We start from the raw sequence: 18,692 nt of genomic DNA, 5'->3' as shown, positions 1-18,692 counted from the left end.
TGCATGAAGATATGAAATGAGGTTGGCATGCATGAATCATGTAAATGGGCCTAGAGCCAGCTAAGGGGAGGCAGATGTCTCCACGGGCATCCCTTCTCTGAGGGATCCTATACAGCATCAAGGAGAGCGCACAGTTGAGTACTGAGACCAGGAGATGGAGGCTTCAGATTTCTGGAGGTCTCCCTTTATCTTTGGTAGCAAGCAGTGGCCCTTTAAGAAGATCTGACTTGAGGATCATCCTACTCCAAAGCTCTCCACTACAGATGAGATTGCTTTGGAAGGAAAAAATAAGAGGAAGGATCTGGAAGCATTGACAAGGCTGGTCATGACAGCAGCTTGGCATGGTTCTTCCTCCTGATTCAGCTGAAATCTCTCCAAAGGATCAGAAAGGGGGCAGGGGAGGAGAGGGGAGGTGGGGACTCAGGACTCCCTGGGCTCTAATACTTGTCATCACCAACACAGCCAAGTAGCTGAATGGCCGTTTCTGCAGCTGCACTCTTCTGCGCGTCGCAATTGCTCACTGCAACATGCTTTGTGTTACAGTACCAGGGAGACAGCCCCTTCCATAAAGCTGGATAAGAAGTGAATTAAATACATTTGTGTTTAAAAAAAATTACAACATAATGTTTCAACAGTTGTGATTAATTGGTATTTAAAATAGAAAAATAAAGCCATGATACATTACTCACCCCTCAGCGCTTCTGCTGGGACCATATTTGTAAGGATAATATTTACACAAGGAAAATTAAACAAAAACACAACCAAAAACCAAAGGACAACTGTTCTCAGGCACACAGTTACCTGGGGCCCTTGTTCGGTTCTGGCATCAAAGGGGTCTCCAACAAGTCTCTTCTTGGCATACTCCACGCTGCGCCTGACGAACTCCGGATATATCTGCTCCTCCACAAACACTCGCGAGGCAGCCGTGCAGCACTGACCTTGATTGAAGAACACGCCTTGATGGGCACATTCCACTGCCAAGTCCACTGCAACATGGCCCAGGAGGGAAAAGTGTTACCACATGCACAGATTCAGTCTTCCAGTGTTTCCAGACTTGTTTTTTCCCTTCTCTTTTGAAAGCCTCTTGAAAAAATGCTGACAAGGGTCCACACCCATACAAGGCACTCACAAGGCCTCATACTGCCCTCACACCAGATCTCTTCTTATTTCCACCCCCTTCCCGCCTTTTGTCTCAAGGTCTAGTCTGCCATAGCTCCTGACACTTTCTTCCACAAGGATTCACTGAGGGCAGTAACCAGTTTTTCTTGCCATAGGAATTCAGATGTGGATTCTTGCATTGTTTCCTGAAGGCTACTTTGAGCACTGACTGTTCAGAAGGCAGTGTGCTCAGACCAGGTCCTTGCAATGCTCACTGTTAGCAGATGACAAACATCTTTAACCTCTACTGTGCTGTGCCACAGAGTAGAGAGTATTTTCCCCAAGCCAAACAAGATTTGCCAGTCACTGGTGGTCACAGGATACATGTTATGTCCATCTCCTAGCACTACCCACTGATGCAATAAGTCACAACAGAACATGCAACCTTCAGACCCTCAGGACAGAGGTGAGGCTGGATTAGATCAGGTCCTACAAAACCCTTTTGTCACTGGAATGCCTGCAGAGGGGCTGCGTTTTAGGAAACCACTTTCCACTCTGCTTAGTTCCGGCTCTGCAGTACCACCAGCCAAAAAGAAAACAGCAGAGACACATGCAAGATTTAATCATAACTGTAGCCATCCTTCAGGAAGGCAACAGTACAATGGTTTGCTTCTTTGCCCTGGGAATGGTCCCTGTGCTGGGTACCAGCAAAGCAGATCTAGACATGGGTTTCCTCCATCCAGGGAGATACAGCGGCAGTCCCACTGACACCAGGCCTGCTAGCTGCCAGAGGACAGCAGAAGCATGCAGAAAGCACCAAGCTCATAGCCTCTTACAGCAAATAAACAGCAGCAAATACTTACAGTCTGCATCTGCACACACAATGCAGGGGTTTTTCCCTCCAAGCTCTAATGTCACCCTTTTGAGGTTGCTTTTAGAAGCAGCTTCCTTGATCAGTTTTCCAACCTGTAGCATTGAGACACAAAGAGGGCACAAGCTGTATTTCCCCAACAGTCTTACCTCAGTGTGTCAAGTGGGGTGCTAAGGAGGGTAGAAGAGCCTGGTGAGTAGCTGAAGCATGTAGAAGTCAGGGACAGCATCCTCAAATGGTTTGTTTCCTACTGCTGCGGTGGGATAGGTCAAAACCAGCCCCAGAATTTTTGTCTGGTTTAGCCAGATCTGGAAGGATGAGCTATGTGGGAGAGCTGCAGAAGCTGTATCCTTGAAGCTACCTGCTACCTATAAGAGCATTTAACAATCTATTTTTGTTAGAAACAGTATGAGTTAAAACTATTTAGGAGCTTCAATTGTTGAGGCAGGTTATTTTTTCTAAGTGTGACCTTATTATACGTGTATTTCCTCATTTTTAACTGGTTTTCTCATATTTTACCACTGCACATGGCAACCTGAAGTTCATTTCTGCCTAAAACCACCGGTTTCCTGGAGAGGAACTGTAAGGAAAGCATCAGGCAGCTTGCTGGCAGTTATAGGTCTGTATTTCTCATGGTTTGCCTTTGTAAATCGAGCGAGTCGCCTTTAGTCACTCAGCAGCCTAGTCCTAGCAACAGCAGAAATCAGTGATGCATCCTGCTGCAGATACACACAGCTTTGCAAGAGGCATCGCTCCAAGCTAGCTGGCCAAAGAGGAGTAAGTTAATAAAATAAGGGAAAGCAAGAAATCTAGATGGGAAAATTCTCATGGAGTTTAAGATTAGTATTTCCAGGCTGGCACTGAGCCCAAGCTGGGGCTTAAATACTAAGTCAAAATGTATTTTGAATTAGCTTCACTTCCTGGCTCAGAAACAGTAGCATTATGCTGCAAATACTGCAGAGATGCAGCTGAATTCGCAGATGGGTGGAGGGGGAAGAAAACACTTCTAAATCACACATGCATTAGCAAAGAATCTGTCTCCCTCGGTGTTTCCCGCACACCCATGGATTAAGGAAGACAGGCACAGCATCTATAGGATTTTTTTGCCTACAGGCTCCAGCAGCTGAGACTTTCCTTCTGGCCCTAATCCACTGGATATTCCTTTTTCATTAAAAACCCAAACAGATCCATGTGGGCTGGATGAGTCTATAAGCTCTTTTGTTTTCATACAGCCAGCATCTCATCTGGGCTAAAAGTTTCTGATCTAGGATTTGGAGAGAAACATGTAACTGGGTAAACTCCTAGATTAGACCAACTATCAAGAGAATAAAAACTCATTGTGAACTTTTCCTTTATCGCGTTGGTGTTTTGTTCCCATGATCCCTGTACAGAAACAGAGGCTTAGCACACCTTCTCCTGTGGGATAAGCAAAGCAGTTCGGATGTACACAAAGCCACTAGATGGTACTGTTGTTAAATGCAGCAGCTTCTGAGCGGTTAGAGAGTTACCTGTACCAAGAATACCATGCAAGGTAGCTTATCATCGTTATACAATTAGATTACACTCTGCAATTATTAGGATAGACATAAGAATGGATGAATTCAGCAAATCACTGATTCACAGACTTGTAGGGGTTGGAAGGGACCTCCAGAGATTATCGAGTCCAACCCCCTGCCAAAGCAGGGTCCCTAGGACAGGGCACACAGGTCGGCATCCAGACGGGGCTGGAGTATCTCCAGAGCAGGAGACTCCACACCCCCTGGGCAGCCTGTCCAAGGACTCTGTCACCCTCACTGGGAAGAAGTTCTTCCCCAGATTGGTGTGGAACTTCACATGCTCCAACTTGAGGCTATCGCCCCTTGTCCTGTCCCCACAGACCACTGAGAAGAGGCTGCCCATTTCCCTTTGCCTCCCACACATAGCGAGAAAATTCTAGAGCAGTGAGTGGAAAAATGTTGATGTTTCTAACCAAGCTTTAGTGTGAGAATTTTCACCAGCCATTACTGGAGACAAATATGTTTGCATGTCACAGCTCTGCTCAATTCGTGAAGCAGGCCAAACCATGCACTCCTTTCCCCCATACAGATACAGAAGAGGATGGCTATAGATGTCTGATAGTGCAGAGGTCTCACTTCCACCCCTCTCTTAAGCAAGGCAGCTGCAGGGAAAACAACAACTGAATCGAAGGTCCCTTCCTGTGCAGTCTCAAAAGAAGCTCAGGTGTTAATCCCATCCACGTCAGCAGAGGAAGCCTTGGGCACGGGGCCATGTTTTTATTTAAGTCCTAGTTCCTCAGAGGTAACTAAAGCCAAGGAAGAATTGTTCAGGGCTCTGACTGACATGTTTACCAGGTGCACATGTTTGCAGGGCAGGACTAGCAGACAAACTTGCCCAGAAGGTCCATCGGGTCAATGACATGACGTTAAGTTGCTGCTAGCCTCCCCTGTAGACTGTCTTACCTCATGTCAGAGCATCTATTACAGCTCTTGCACAAACGTGGCAGTTTGGCAAAACCCAGCACAAGGACCTGAATTAGACCAACCCCAAACATTTCCAAGAAATCCTGCCACATGGAATATGATGGAAAATGATGTTGGCTATATAGAAATCACTGCTCCAGTCTTATGCAGGTGGGAGTTTTAGAATAGAATGCTAAGAGGAAGAGCAGGTGTTTTATAAAAAAAAAAATCCATCACCTACCTTTGTTGATCCAGTAAAAGCAATTTTGTCAATGCTGTGATGGGTAGAAATGGCAGCTCCAGCTGTGGGGCCATAGCCTGGCACTATGTTCACCACACCTGGAGGGAAACCCACCTAAAACAGAGGTTAGATACAGCTCTGTAGAGAGATTTTTGAGCACCCCGGAGCTGATCTGCATGAGAGTGCAGTTCAGTTCCCCAGCTGCTTGCATTAGTTGCACTATATTCCTTGTAATGAAGGACTGAGAGTTGCAGATAAGGAGCTTATACCAGATACATCACCGTTCTCCAGATTCCCCAGTAACATGGTTGCGTGTTACCAGCTGGAGTAGACGTGGGTGAAAGTAGCAGCCATGCTTTGGAAATGCCAAGTTTCAGTAAGAATTCTTGGAGGAGTCCCAGCTTCAAGTCAAAAGAGAGCAAGTCTTTTGGCCAAACTTGGCCCCCAGCTACTGCTGCGCAGCTGGAGCCAAGGGGTAACTGAATGAAAGTTTGTTTTGAACAAAGGTTGACATTTGTGGTTCTTCAGGGGCCAGAGGGATTAAGGAGTCAGTAAAACCTCACTAGATGATGGGGCTAATAAAACAGGAATACAAGAGCAGATGGTAACAGACATATGCCAGTTTCCACCACATTTACAACCTAGATTAGCCAACTAGTAGTTTTGCCAAAAGAGACAAATGGCAAAACTTTAGGTGAAATTCTAGTGCGAGGAGAAGTGCAGGACTTACTGGTCTGTTTTTATTTCCTGAAACAAGAGTTTCAAGGATTATGCTCTTCTAGGGTAGCCCTCCCCTACTACTGATTGCACAAGGCTGTTTTTCCTGTATTTTCTAACAACGGAATTGCAGGATATCAAACATTTACTTCATTTCTTGTTGCTTTTTTAGGTAAAAAAAAAATCTCAGTAAATGCAGTTGCTCCTTCCTGTTGCAGAAAAAAACAGGAATTAATTGCTCCTGCCCCATCTGGCAACAAGTTATCTTCATAAGACTCCCCCTCCCTATTTTTTCTTTTCATAAATTAGAAAGTCTGATTTTTTCTGTGGATGTAACAATGATAAAAGTGAGTTTAATAAGAGTTTGCATCTTGGCTAATGAGTTTTCAAGAAAATACTGCATGTCAAACTGCGCAAGTAATGGTGTTTGGAGTCAGCAACAAAGCCACAAGGAAACAGAAAATTGGTTCAGGTCACCCTGAGCCAAACAGTTTTTTTCTATTTTTCAGCAAAAATGAAAGCCAAAATATTTTGATTGGCTCAAAATTGTTTCATTGAACTTAACATGTAGTTTGCTTGTGTGTTAACATCTTCTGAATCCTTTTAAAGATGAAAAAAAAAAAAGAAGTTTAACTTATTCTTCTGAAAAACTGCAAAGAATTTAGATAATTTTGGGAGGAAAAAGGAGCATCTTAAAAATTATTCTACTTTACTCACACTTCAAGGACAACTGGGAGAAAAAGGCAGCTTAGAAATTCAACTTCAAAAAGTTAATTTCATGAGAACTGATTTTTTTGAGGGGGATTGCTATGCCTGTGTTTGGGGAGCTATATGTCAGAGTGAAAAAAGCAGTTGTGTGTCAGGGCTAACTAGAAGTCATGAAAACTGTAGCCTATGCTCACTCATCTTGTGTAATCTTATGAAGTCAATTAACTGCAGAAGATACTTAACAGGTAGTTTTTTTCCACTGCCTTTCCTGACGGAGGAGTGTCCGTTATTAATATATCCTGTTTTCTCCCAGGCTAAACCAAGAACAGACAAAAATCATCATCATTTGACTGAGCCTAGCAAACACTTTCCAGCTGAAAGGCAAAAGCATATCTACAACACCTATAGTTTTCCTTACAATTAGTCATAGACATAGAGAGCTGATGCACTGACCCATGCTGGAAGGTACTGTGCACCTCCCACCACCTTGGTATGATTAAGTGGTCTGAGGGCAACTGAGATCCTACCTGCAAAGCCCTAAATCAACATTTTGAAATCCTAACATACAATCTTCCCTTTATGTTAGTATCCAGTTGGCTTTACAGGCCAGACATAGATAAAGTGTCCTGCTAACCACAGAAATGATGAAGAATTGTTTCCCATGGCACTCTGTACCATTTTTAAGTGGGATAATTCAACCTAGATAAATATAACACTACAGTCTAATCCCACTTTTTCATCCTACTGCCTAATAAAACTGAGCAGTAGTCTTTCCTTCTTTTGGGAGAGGGGAAGACAAGGCAGGGGAATAAAAGCATTATTTTTACTCCCTGCAGCTTCTGGAGAAAGGACAAAAGTCTACAGGTTTCGTGATCTTTGCTATTCCCCAGCCAGCCACCAGCAGTCACAAAGGCCTTTGAAGGAAAAGGCTGAACACAGAGGTTGGTTCTTGCTTTCCTCTCTGAGGCTGTAACATCTTTAAAATATAAAAACCTGAACAACAAATTCAAAATACCATCTTGCTTAGGACCTTAAAAGAACAGTACCTACACAGGATGTTCAGATTTCCTTACCTCCTTGATCAGTGAGCCAACGTACAGTGATGTGAGAGGAGTTTGTTCAGCTGGCTTAATAACCAAAGTGTTTCCACAGCACAGCGCCGGTGCCATCTTCCAAACCAGCATTAGCAATGGGAAGTTCCACTGTGAGAACACAAAGCTGGTCAGATCAGCCTGGCACAGTCACCTCCTCACTTCCCCACAGCATTTTACCCACCGTCACACCGCCAAGGGAGAAAGAAGCAATCAGGAGGACAGCCACAAAGAGAAGTGGCTCCTTATAGTACTGTGTTTGCTTGGACTATGGAGTATAACTTCTTTAATTCCTGAAAGATCCCAAATATTGCTGCCTCTCCTCAAACTAATCCTTGGAAGCTGGACAAACCTCTGCATAATGTGACCTCATTCTTTACAGGAGTCTGATCACACTTTGTACAGGATTTCAGCTGCTCACAGGAGCCGTGTGTCAGAGGGGGTGTTCTGATAAATCCCTTTTGTACAATGTCTGTATGTGGGGGAATGATATGGTGCAACTGCTCATCAAAATAAACCCCTCAATTTTTCAGTGTTAGGAACAGGCTGAGTAATGAGGAGTTACACGATGTCATTCAGTTCCAGGTTTATAACGAGGAAACTGCAGTGGGTTGTTCAGTCGTGGAAATCAGGGGAGGTCTTACACTCCTCCTTTCAAATTGTAAATTGCTCCTTTCCAATTAGTTTTCTTATTTGGAATTAGGAAGCAGTCCACATCAGTTTCCTCTGTGCTAATCTCTCTCATGGTCATATGTATTTGTAGATCTTGGAGCCTAAGCAAGAACTGGAAAATCTAGCTCACACTGAATCTCAGAGAGGTCATTTGGCAGCAGAAAGGATTTCTTCATTAAAAATAATTAATGCTGCTTTAGGGATGATGGAAGCAGGCCAACAGTACGGGGACTTCTTGTCAAAACTCATGCCAAGGGCCTTCAGCTATCGACAAAGAAGCCAAATATGTTAGGAATCCACAAATTCACACTTAGAAATAAATTAGCAGTGTAGCTTTTAAGAGATGAGTTCTGTTCTAACCCAGCAGCCCTGAGACAAAGCAGAACGCACTCTAATGTGCTATTCTTCAGCTTGCCTCTTCCTCCTTCTCAGACCTGTTTCATTTCAGTGATCTTCTCCAATGGCCACATCCCATAATTGGACAGTTTGTCTTTTTCTCCTATGCCTTCTTGGAGGCTTCACTTTGCAGCTTGAGCCATCCATGCCTACTTCTCCACACTTTCAGAGCATGACATAACTCAATCAGGAGCCTTCCCTTACAGAATGGCCGGTGAAAGTAACACCAAAGGACTCCAGGGCTGCCTCATGATATTGTGTTGGGGTAAAGGTCAGTCATAAGCTGCACTTGCTAAAAACTTCCCTTGCTAAGAATGTTAATCAAGCCTAAGGAAAAAGAGAGAATTGATAATAGGTCTAGGAAGACACATGCAGAAGAGTGACATAAACTCTTTAAATCAAATCAGAATATACAAACCCACAGACTGTTGGTGTTAGAGATCAAACTGGAAAAAAAAATGGAGGAGATTTGTTCTAAGAAGTGAACTGAAGACAGATGTGGTTTTGTTGACTCCACTCATCCTGTTCACAAACACAATGTTGAACTGGAGTCAAAGTTGGTTCTGTACTTTCTATTGTATTTATGGCTGATGTAAGGTCAACCTGAAATACCAGAAGTCCCACTGCTTCCCAGTATAGTGGTCCTCCAAAGCATCCTACATGTAGGTTTGTAAAGAAATAGCTTCCAAAAGCAGTGCTAAGTGCCAAAACTGGCTGAAGCATGACAGGGAGATACCTTGTATTTGGTGATCAAGGTGAGGAACCTGATGTTTTGATCCTAAGTCACAAATTCTAGTTGCTCACAGTCACATTGCTCGTTCAGACAGAAAAGCTGCCCAGAATTCATTGAGCCAAACACGATAACTAGCACTGACCACCTCCCACTTTGCCTCACCCTGACATTGCTGAACAGACCGTACCACCTATCACTGGGGATGTGGGCTCAGTCCTGAGGAAGAAAAAAGAAGAATTTTCCCAGGTATCTTTGGGAACTGGTCCAGACCTGATATTCCCAGGGTCCAGAAAATCCAATACCCCGCAGGCATTTCTCTCTGGCTCTCACATAACCTTATCCCAAAGGTAAAGCTATTCTATGGGCTCTTACTGATCCACGTATCCAAACAGAGAATCTTGGCACACCACCATTTGCTTCATGGCCTGTAGGAGACCACGTTCAAAGCATTTTACAACCAGGCAGGAACAAACTATGTCTCCCATGTAGTTGTAAAGTCTTCCTGGCTGTCTGTTTAAACAGAGCAAGCAACACACTAAACTGGAGTTATTTCAAGAACTAGGCACACTGTCCCCTCAGCAGAGAACAAGACATTAAGGAAAAGAAAGATTTAATCACAGAAAGTTCAGAGAACAGCCAGGGGTTATTAATGGTGGCTATGATTTAAAACTCAAAACTATGCATCAGTGGTAGGCAGCAAAAAGATGGTTGTCCCAGCAATGCAAGAGTCAGAGAGCTCTGACTGGTCTCTGGTGACTGGTGTCAGCTTTGGAGAAGAACAGAGCATCTGATCAGGAGACCCACCCTTCCACTGCAGAGGCCTTGGTGTTGCCAAGAGCAATTGGCATGGGGGTAAACCAAGAAACTACATCAGGGATCTGAGATGGGAGTTCCCTGCAGAACAGCTGTGCTTAACTAGGGAGCAAATGGCTGCAGAGTGAGATGGGGTGTGCACATGTACTTCACCCAGTTCTAAGGCAGATGCAGGGCACCATCACTGTTACTTACTGGAGTTATAGCTCCACAGACACCCATTGGTTCATGCCTGGTGAAGCAGACAAAATTTTCATCTGCAAGACAAAAAAATAAAGACAAACAGTCAAAAATCCTTGCTTCCACAGAAAGACAGAAAACTGCATGGTAACAGGTTGGGGACAGAACTAAAATCATATTAGCCAAAGAACCTGTTCATCATAACTCATGCCCCTGGGATGTTCCAGGTGGATGAAGATCTGTTTCAGAACAGGTCTTGTGTTAGCTCAAAACCCAAACACTGCTCATGTTCACAGTGGATCCTTTACAAAACAGGGGTTCAATTCCTTCTGCAGTCTCCCTGTGCTGAGGCTAAAATGGAGGATAGCTCCCTCCCACACTGAAGAGCAAGCACAAATTCAATTCAGATTGTGTCCTGTTGAAAGAAACAAAGCACTTCTTTCCCTGAGGGGGAGTTTTTAAGTCCATTCTGTATGGGAATCATATGCAGTGTTATAGGAATTGCACTGTGGTAAAAAATAACAGGAAGCAATACCATTCATCTTAAAATACTGTGATTACTTTTGCAAAGAGAAAGCAGGAGGGACGTTTTTACTTACAAATTAATTCTTGATGAAAACCTAGTTTCATTGGGAAGGTCTGACAGAAGACATGAACATTTCTAATTACAGTTTTTGTAAGTGATCTCAAATCAAGACCAATGAGCTAGGCCAGGAAAGCTTCCTGTTACTCTGAATGAGGGTGACAGATCTCAGTTTATATGACTCCCTTTGCTAATGGCACAGGTTAAACTAATTCAGCTCTTCAGAGCCTTTCCCCCTGGCGTCTCATTTTTGTCTGCAGTGCCTGTCCTTCATGCAGTCTCAGTGATCACCCTCACACAGGGACAAAACAGGCTGATTTTGAAAATGCACCATAACACTTAGTGTGCCACATGGACCTCCATTGTCTTAACTTGTTCACCCCAAAACTGTATTTGAACTTATATCTGAACCAAAGCATCCTCTGTCCCTATCACAGCTGTGCAGTGTGACCACTCTGCTTCTGTGGCCTAGGAAATGTTTTGAAAAATTTCTTTCAAGTGTCAGAAGACTTGACAGAGTCCCTCCAAGAGCTCAGCACTTTGGCTCCTAAGAGGAGTCAAGATCTCGAACCTTCTCTTCAGTAAGAGTCTCTCCAAACATTTGTGAACCAGTATTTTCAGGGATGTGGGAATGTCAATGAGGTGGGAGGCACTGGTGGATTCTACATCAACCCTCCACCCCATGTCTGTGGCATCTAGGGCAGCACAATCTCTGCTGCCTTCATAGAATCACCCCTAGAAACCTCTGTCCTTTCACTCTCTGGTATCTGAATTTATTCCAGTGATATCTAATCAATAAACTTCCATATGATGCGTGGTTTGTTTTTTTTTTCTTTAAGAACTAGTCTAAATTTAAATGCAAAAATGTTTCTCTGTTTAAAAATGACAAAAGCAGCCCATGCATTATGTTCTAGAGATCTATCCAGGCATTCACATTGTTCTCACATTAGTTTAAATCTTGAAACACATCTAATGAAAATGCATCCCAGAACAGAAAGGTTATTTTTGCAGGTTGTCAGAAGCATCTCCCTCCTGCCCTCCCAGAGGCAGGTCCCATCCCAAGCTCTGAAACTGGGTCTGAAGGAACTTACCCACTGGGATAGTTCTGCCCTGAATTTTATCAGCCCATCCTGCGTAGTAACGGAGTGTTTTTATGCAGCCTTCCAGGTCGACGAAATACGCCTGCAGAAAAGGTTTGCCTGTGTCCATTGTTTCCAGAGTCTAAAAAAAACCCAAATTACATGCACTGTCAGACAAGTCAGTGTTTTTTTTCCTTAAAAAATAACTTCTAGAGCAACTCCTCCATTTTATTTTGCCTTGTGCTGCAGACATGGGCCTTCCTTCCCTCCCCTTACATTTAATGAAGAAGCTTGATAATGCAAATATAGGAGACAAGACCCAATAGCCCACATACAGGAGTTGCTTTGTTCAGTGACTGCAATGAAAGCACATCTTCCAAGAGCCCCCAGAAGGTGGTTGTGGGTGGAATACAGGGCTGGGGCCTGGGGCACTGGTCAGAAATGATGTGTGTCATGACTTCACCGCAACTGACCCTCCAACGCAGATGTTCTGGATTCCAGATGGTGTCACTGAAATCAGTCAGATCCACTTTCCTCTTATTTAGAACTCTCTTTTTTTTCTACTTCATAGACCTAAAACCAGCCTCTGAAAAGTCTCTTTTGTCCACAGGATGATAGAAACCACATTTTTTATGGAGTTCTGGTAAAGTAACCTTTGGGTTAAGATCTGTGCTGAGACTAAGGCAAGGGAGAAACTGCTGTGCTAAAGCTGGGCTGATGCTGAGCCATTCTAAATGAAGTCCAGTCCCAGCCTGCGTCCTTCTCACTGCTGTGGACATTAGCTCAGTGAATGCTTTGTTCTCTACTCAGGCCATTAAATGGGATATTGGCTCAAATGGCCAGCACATCCATAAAGGAAGTACTATCCCTTGGTAGATTGAAACAGCTTTGTTTACATATGAAGTCATACCCTGTCATCTTCCACAGACATTAGGGTCCAAACAGCACTCGAGCAGACATTCCCTGTGGAATGACTAGGATTGTTATCCACTCTGTCTGCTAAAACAACTGATTTTTATAAGTCATTGCTTAGCATGCAGCCAAGGCAGCCATGGCTGGTTTTCTGCAGTGAAAATAACAATGCCAAACAAGCCTTCTCAGATTAGAAGGGCAGCAGAAAGCTTACGGAACAAGGAGGGTCCACTGAATAACAGGCTGTTCATACACACATATTTCATTCTTTTATTTGCTGGTCTGAACTGCCCTTAGACCTGGATTTTTTTGGTTTTGCTCTACTGAAAGTGGAATCTATCATGTGTTAAGAGACATATTTTTGGACAGAGACGAAGCTCAAAACAGTGATGCAACTACAAGGTCCTAAGGACACCCCACATAGGTTAAGTCTTACTGACCTCAGTGAGACATCAGCTCAGGACCTTAAACATCTAACAGCACTAAATGTCATAAATGCCATTCCACTGGAGATAAGCAGAGTCAAAGTGCAGCATTGAACCAGTGAGCATGCAGGTCTGAGATCTTAGGTGTGGACTGAGAGCAGCTTGAAGCTGAGAGATGCTAGGAGCTGTGAGCACAATTTGGAAAGGTGCCCAAGGCCCACAGAGTCTGAAGGCTTTACCAACTGCAGCACGTTTTAGCTTGGGTCCTATTCCCCTTGTTCTGCACCAGAAGGACTCCTTCAGGACAGGATGGGGAATCATTAGCAACAGTTCTTCAGTGCAGAAGTCCAAGTTAACGCAGCTTCATGGCTATAAAGAGGAATGTACTGGCTCAGGAAAACAAGTAGGGAAAGAAACAGTTCCCACTTAACACACATTGTAAACTTTGGATGACGTCCAGCAAGAGAAAGATTCTCTTTCCAGCCCCCCATTTTAGGGGAAACAATTTGCAAATAAGTCAAAACTGGCCTTGTATTTTTGTAATAAAGAAGGATTGAGTCAGTTATGGTGGTTTGTGGGGTTTCTGGTTTTTGTTGTTGTTCGTTTTGGTTTTCTTTGTTTAGTTTTTTTTTTTAAGATAATAACCAGGAGGCAGCTATGAACACTGGTGACTGTGAAACTAAGAAAAATGTGTTTATTGCTTTGAAAATTTAAGTATTAATATCTGTAAATACTCCCACAGCTAGCTAAGACTTTAGAGAAGTCAACTATATAGAAGAACAGGTTCTTTCCAAGGCCCATGAAATCATCCTGCAGAATGAGGAAGATAAGCCATGACTCCTGCATGGACTCTTCTGCCCTTCATAGAGGGAGAGAAAAGAAGCACATTAGGTAGATATGGATGCTACAGAATTCAGAGGGTTGGAGCTGAGTTATCAGTCAACCATCTCACTGGTTTATCACCTCTTACCCATCATGGTACTTACTGCCAGGATGACTCTGTCCCGCTCAAGAAGATCAGCCAGCTTGTGCAGGAGTCGTCCCCTGCTTAGGGCATCCATCTGTCTCCATGGAGAGCCCCTCTGGAATGCTGCCTTCGCTGCTTCCACTGCATTATCCACATCAGGCTGGAGCAGCCACAGAACAAGAAAACCTTTGGTTAACAAGGACAGAACTGGACAACAGCACAGAAATCTCACCATGCTGCTTCCTGGATATTTCTGTGGTGGCTAAAACCAAGCTGTCTGGCAAAACCATTTCCATTTTACTCCTGGACTTGGACCCAATCCTGCAACAAGTTCTGGGTTTGGCCTGAGCTCAAACAACCTTGGGATGTGAGTACCAATTAGGTCTTTCTACAGTAATTTTATGCAACCGGTTTGTTTATACAATAATCCAGAATCGTGTTCCTGCCAATACCAGATGTAAGTGACACTCAAGGAAGACAGAGAAACCAGATTCCAATTCTGTTCCCATTACAGCTCCCCTAAGCTTGACAGGCCATTGGCCTGAATGAATCATCTCCCTCTGAACAAGTGTAGGAAGGAGAGTCCCACACAAGAGAGATCGTAGTTTTATCCAGAACAATCACGGCCCAGATCCCACTGTGGGATTCAGTGGGCTGAATTCAGTCCCATTGGAACCCACAACAGTAACAGCTCCCTTGGATCCTAGGTCACATTTCTAGAACACTTCTACCAGGTAGGAAGGGTTTTGCTGTTCAGTGCTCTAAGGCATTTCACCCACACAGAGTTGGGGCCAGTCTCCCTTTGCCTCCGAGCTGCTTTGCCATGCACTGGACCAAATCTAATCTTATTTATCCAAGTTACTACTCAGGTAGGCAGCAAATTCCCTCTCTCTCCCCCACCCTGAGAAGGAAGCTTAATGCATTTGCCTTGGCCACAGTATACCCTGGACTCCTCCCTTCTTCCCACATACATTGATTAAAAAAATGAAGCTAAGGGCAACCTCATAACCCAGTGAAGTCAATGGGAACACTGCCATCAACATCCACGAGGCCAAGGCTGTACCCCAAGCATACATAAAGCATATTTCACCCTGGCTTTGGACTGAATCCTGCTCTGCGTAATGTCTGGCACAGCCCCTGCCACACTTCAGCTGATGGAGAACTTGGACAGAGAGTTTCAGGCCTTGATTGTTCCTCACAGCACTTCACCAGTTGGTCTCATTTATGTCTTATCTCAAGTCTTGTCTGGATATAATTACAAAGAAAGCCTCTGCACTGATTCAACAGTGTCTGGCCATTCTCCTCTCATGGCAAAGTGTGTGGTGCTCAACCAAGAACAATGTTATGGGAAGACACGTTGTCTTCTTATAGCAAAAGTTCATGGAGAAAACAGCAAGTCAAGATTCCTTTCCTTTACAGGACTACACAGCTTTAAAACAGCCTGACCCACACTGCCAGGAAAAGAACCTTACCCTTTCATAAGGGAACTGATGGGCAAACAATTGGAGGAAACTTGTGCTATTACAAGGGTTTTAAGGCTCAGATCAAGCAAGGGTGCTGGCGAGGCAGAGGTAGTGAGCAGCCACTGTGCTCAGGCAGGCACATCCTGCCTGGAACCCATCACTCACAGGCACAATGGGCCTTCAGTTCACTTCAGTTAAGTTGATCTGGATTCAAAACAGAACATCAAAGTCCAGGAGGCACCACCAGCCACTGCACAGGTATGTGCTCCCCATCCTGCCTGCTACAATGAAAACTCAGTCTGAAAGAAGACAATATTTTGTAACAAAGAAACACAAGAAGTGTGCCAAGTTTAAATAAGTCTTCACTTAGCAGCAATTAATTAGCTACCACGACCTGGCTGGGAGCACCAACATGCAGAACACTGGGCCTGCAGTGGCACAGGCCACAGTGCAGTGTTGTCTTGGTACCAAGAGACTTCCCACCACCCCGGCACTCCCAGGAACAAGATGTCTATGCATGCAGAGGACTTCAGGGCATGCCCAGGTCTTCCCCATCTTCTGAAAATGAAAGCACCTGAGCCCTCACTGCAGCTCCTGTAAATACCAGTTGTCTTCATTCTTGCTTTCTTGGACACATTGGGTACATGTAGCAGCTTAGAGAACACAGTCACCATCACACAAGCAAGTCTTTCCTAAAACACCCTCAAGGCTAGCACCACCAAGTGAGATCTTGTAAGCCTGCAGAGCCTCAATAGGCCTGAGAGACCAGCAAAAACAAGGAAATTCTTCAGGAAGGCTGAAATGCCATTCTTAATCCATCCTGTTATGACTAGGCATTAGTGGAGTCTGAATGGCATGTTCATTGCAGGCATGTTGCAATAGGTAGGCACAATGCGTGACAAAGGCTCGTAACTGTCAAGGTGCCAGGGACACACTGTGGTGCACAAAACCACAAGGAGGAGGTCTGTGCATCCTGGTGCTGGGCTGTGATCTATACACATTTACCATTACATAAAAACTCCACTAAGGATATTAAGACTGCAGAGTCAAGCACTGCAGCATTGGGAAATGCCTGCAAACCTTCATACCCACCCTGGATGTTTGCATTATGATACAACCCCCAGTTACACAACTGCATACCATTTTCCCCTGAACAAACTCACACCAGTCTTTGTTCTAAGACACCTCCTCCACCTTCCTCCCCTACCTCAAGCTCTACTCATTGCTGCTCCATTTCTACCTTGCTCTTTCTCTCTCCTGCCTCAGCAGCAGGCTGCAGAGCATGGTGATGATCACCCCACTGGGACTGAGTAGGAAAGACACCTGCAAATCGAAACCTGCCCTGCTTTAGGGTCAGCGTGCACAACACCACTTCAGTTTGGCTGATAAGGAGACATGCCAGGGATGGAGCACATCCAGTGGAGACTGGCTTTCTTCAATTCAATTACTTCTTTGTAAAGGCTCCACTGTGCACATCTTTGGAAAGGCGCTTTTCTGACACGGGGCACAAGCATGTCCCAGTTTCTCAACCAGAAGAGGTTGGGAACTGACCTGCTCCCCTGCAAGTCCTCTCCAAACAGTCTTCATATGGCATTGCTGTAACTTTTGAGCTGAAATTCCAACCAACTACAAACAGCATCTTATCAGCCTGAAGTGTCCAAAACCATTATCAAGGCCACGGCAAGTCTGCCATAGGGAGTAACACTCACACACTCTCCTACTGCAGCCTCTTGCTGCAATCTGAGGTGGGGTTGAATGCCCATGAACAAAACCCTCTGACAACCTTTCAAACACCTGCATGGGAGAGTGAACTGCTTAGAAATGATCATGATAGACCTGTGGCAGCCAGCTGAGCTGGGTACTCCTTTGAGGAAGGAGCACCTTTTTTCCCTGTCTTTGCTGGATGTTAGCAAGCTGCTAGAAGAAAGAGTGCCTGACTTAAGCGTTATCAACAGCACCAGAGAAAGGGCAGTGGTGTAAGTATTTTTGCCTTCACATGGTAACACCAAGATGCATCAGAAGTTCTGGAGCTCCACTATTCACTGGGGACAGAGGGCTAACGAAAAAACTTATTCCTTCTCCATTATCAACCTGGCAAACACTTGGACACTAAGACCTTATTTGGGAGGAAAAAAGCCTCTAAGCAACCAGTGGAATAATTTTCAATTTTATTTTCAGTGCTTTTTTTCCATGCAAGACTTCCCTTTATCCCCCAACTATCCCATCAAGGGCAGTTCTGTAACCAAAGGGAAAAGCCAATCAGCAAAACCTTTGCTACTAACCTCATAAAGCATTAGCCAAGTTTTAGCACCACACTAAATTGTCATCACTGAGCTATCAGCTGCCAAATTTCCACCCCTCACATGCAGCCTAAGCAAAGGCTAACTCTGCATGGATGAGGAGGTGGAGGGCAGATTTCTGTTCAGGGCTAGGGAAGTGGAGTCCTGCTGTCAGCCTACATGCAGGCAGACGTGGTCAAGTGTTATCAGTAGCCAAACAGCTAGTTTGGGATGCTTCTCATCCATGACTGCTCTCTAACCAATCCAGGTCTAATACCACTCAGCCCCTCACAAAAACGTACTTAGAGGGAAAAAAAAAAAGAAATATATTGTTAAATGTGATGTAAAGGGATAGAAGAGGTTTTCAGCAGCCAAGGTACAGCTAACTTGCATTTCTGCCTGTACTTATTCTATGCACTGAGGAGTCAGCCACCTATGCTGAGCATCCACGGGCAGAGGGCTCCACTGACTGCCCTCAAGGGAAGGTTTACAGTGACTCTTCTGTAAGCTAGGGGCTGACATTAATCCTTGAGTTCTGGCAGGAACAAGTCTCAAGGAGGCAAGCTGCAAAACTGGCCTTTTAGTTCTGCATAACAATTTTCTTTAAACAAGTCATTAAGAAGCAGGCTTGAAATACTCATGTAATGCTTTATAACTGCTTGAGGAGACACTTAGCTCAGGGAACAATAACAGCGTCATGGTTTCTGCCTAGCAAAATACAGTTGCATCAGAGTTAGCTTCAACTCCACTGTTTACATGCCACTGCAATTAAACACAGTTGTGTCCTACCCAGTTAGTATAAAGAAATTACACATAGTGTCTGGTTCTGCCTCAATCTGTAATTGCTCCAGGGATGCACAGATCCCCCATGGCAATAGCTCTTAACAGAGGCTGCTTAAGCGCCATCCAAAAAGAACAGCTACCTTATGCACTATTTGCATGCAGGCTGGAGACTTGTATTGCCAAGGAAGTCTGCTCCAGAAAGGTCAGGCTCTGTACTCTACA

General features: G+C 44.4%; 1 protein-coding gene across 2 annotated transcripts in view; it reads right to left on the bottom strand.

Moving 5' to 3' along the window:
* The window catches only part of ALDH1A3 (aldehyde dehydrogenase 1 family member A3), a gene marked incomplete at its 5' end in the record, with an annotated part of 33,511 nt that overhangs the window by 10,104 nt on the left and 4,715 nt on the right, over positions 1-18,692 (bottom strand). The window contains 7 exons of one of the 2 annotated variants that reach the window (XM_084268167.1): positions 802-986; positions 1,962-2,064; positions 4,670-4,783; positions 7,168-7,296; positions 9,995-10,056; positions 11,654-11,783; positions 13,965-14,105. In XM_084268167.1, coding sequence (XP_084124293.1) covers positions 802-986; positions 1,962-2,064; positions 4,670-4,783; positions 7,168-7,296; positions 9,995-10,056; positions 11,654-11,783; positions 13,965-14,105 — 864 coding nt within the window. The remainder of the gene's footprint in view (positions 1-801; positions 987-1,961; positions 2,065-4,669; positions 4,784-7,167; positions 7,297-9,994; positions 10,057-11,653; positions 11,784-13,964; positions 14,106-18,692) is intronic. The other variant, XM_084268168.1, reaches the window with a different exon arrangement.

Source organism: Gallinula chloropus (assembly GCF_964237585.1).
Source record: "Gallinula chloropus genome assembly, chromosome: 9".
In the NCBI taxonomy this organism is placed as follows: Eukaryota; Metazoa; Chordata; class Aves; order Gruiformes; family Rallidae; genus Gallinula; species Gallinula chloropus.
This window is presented reverse-complemented; position numbering and strand designations above follow the sequence as displayed.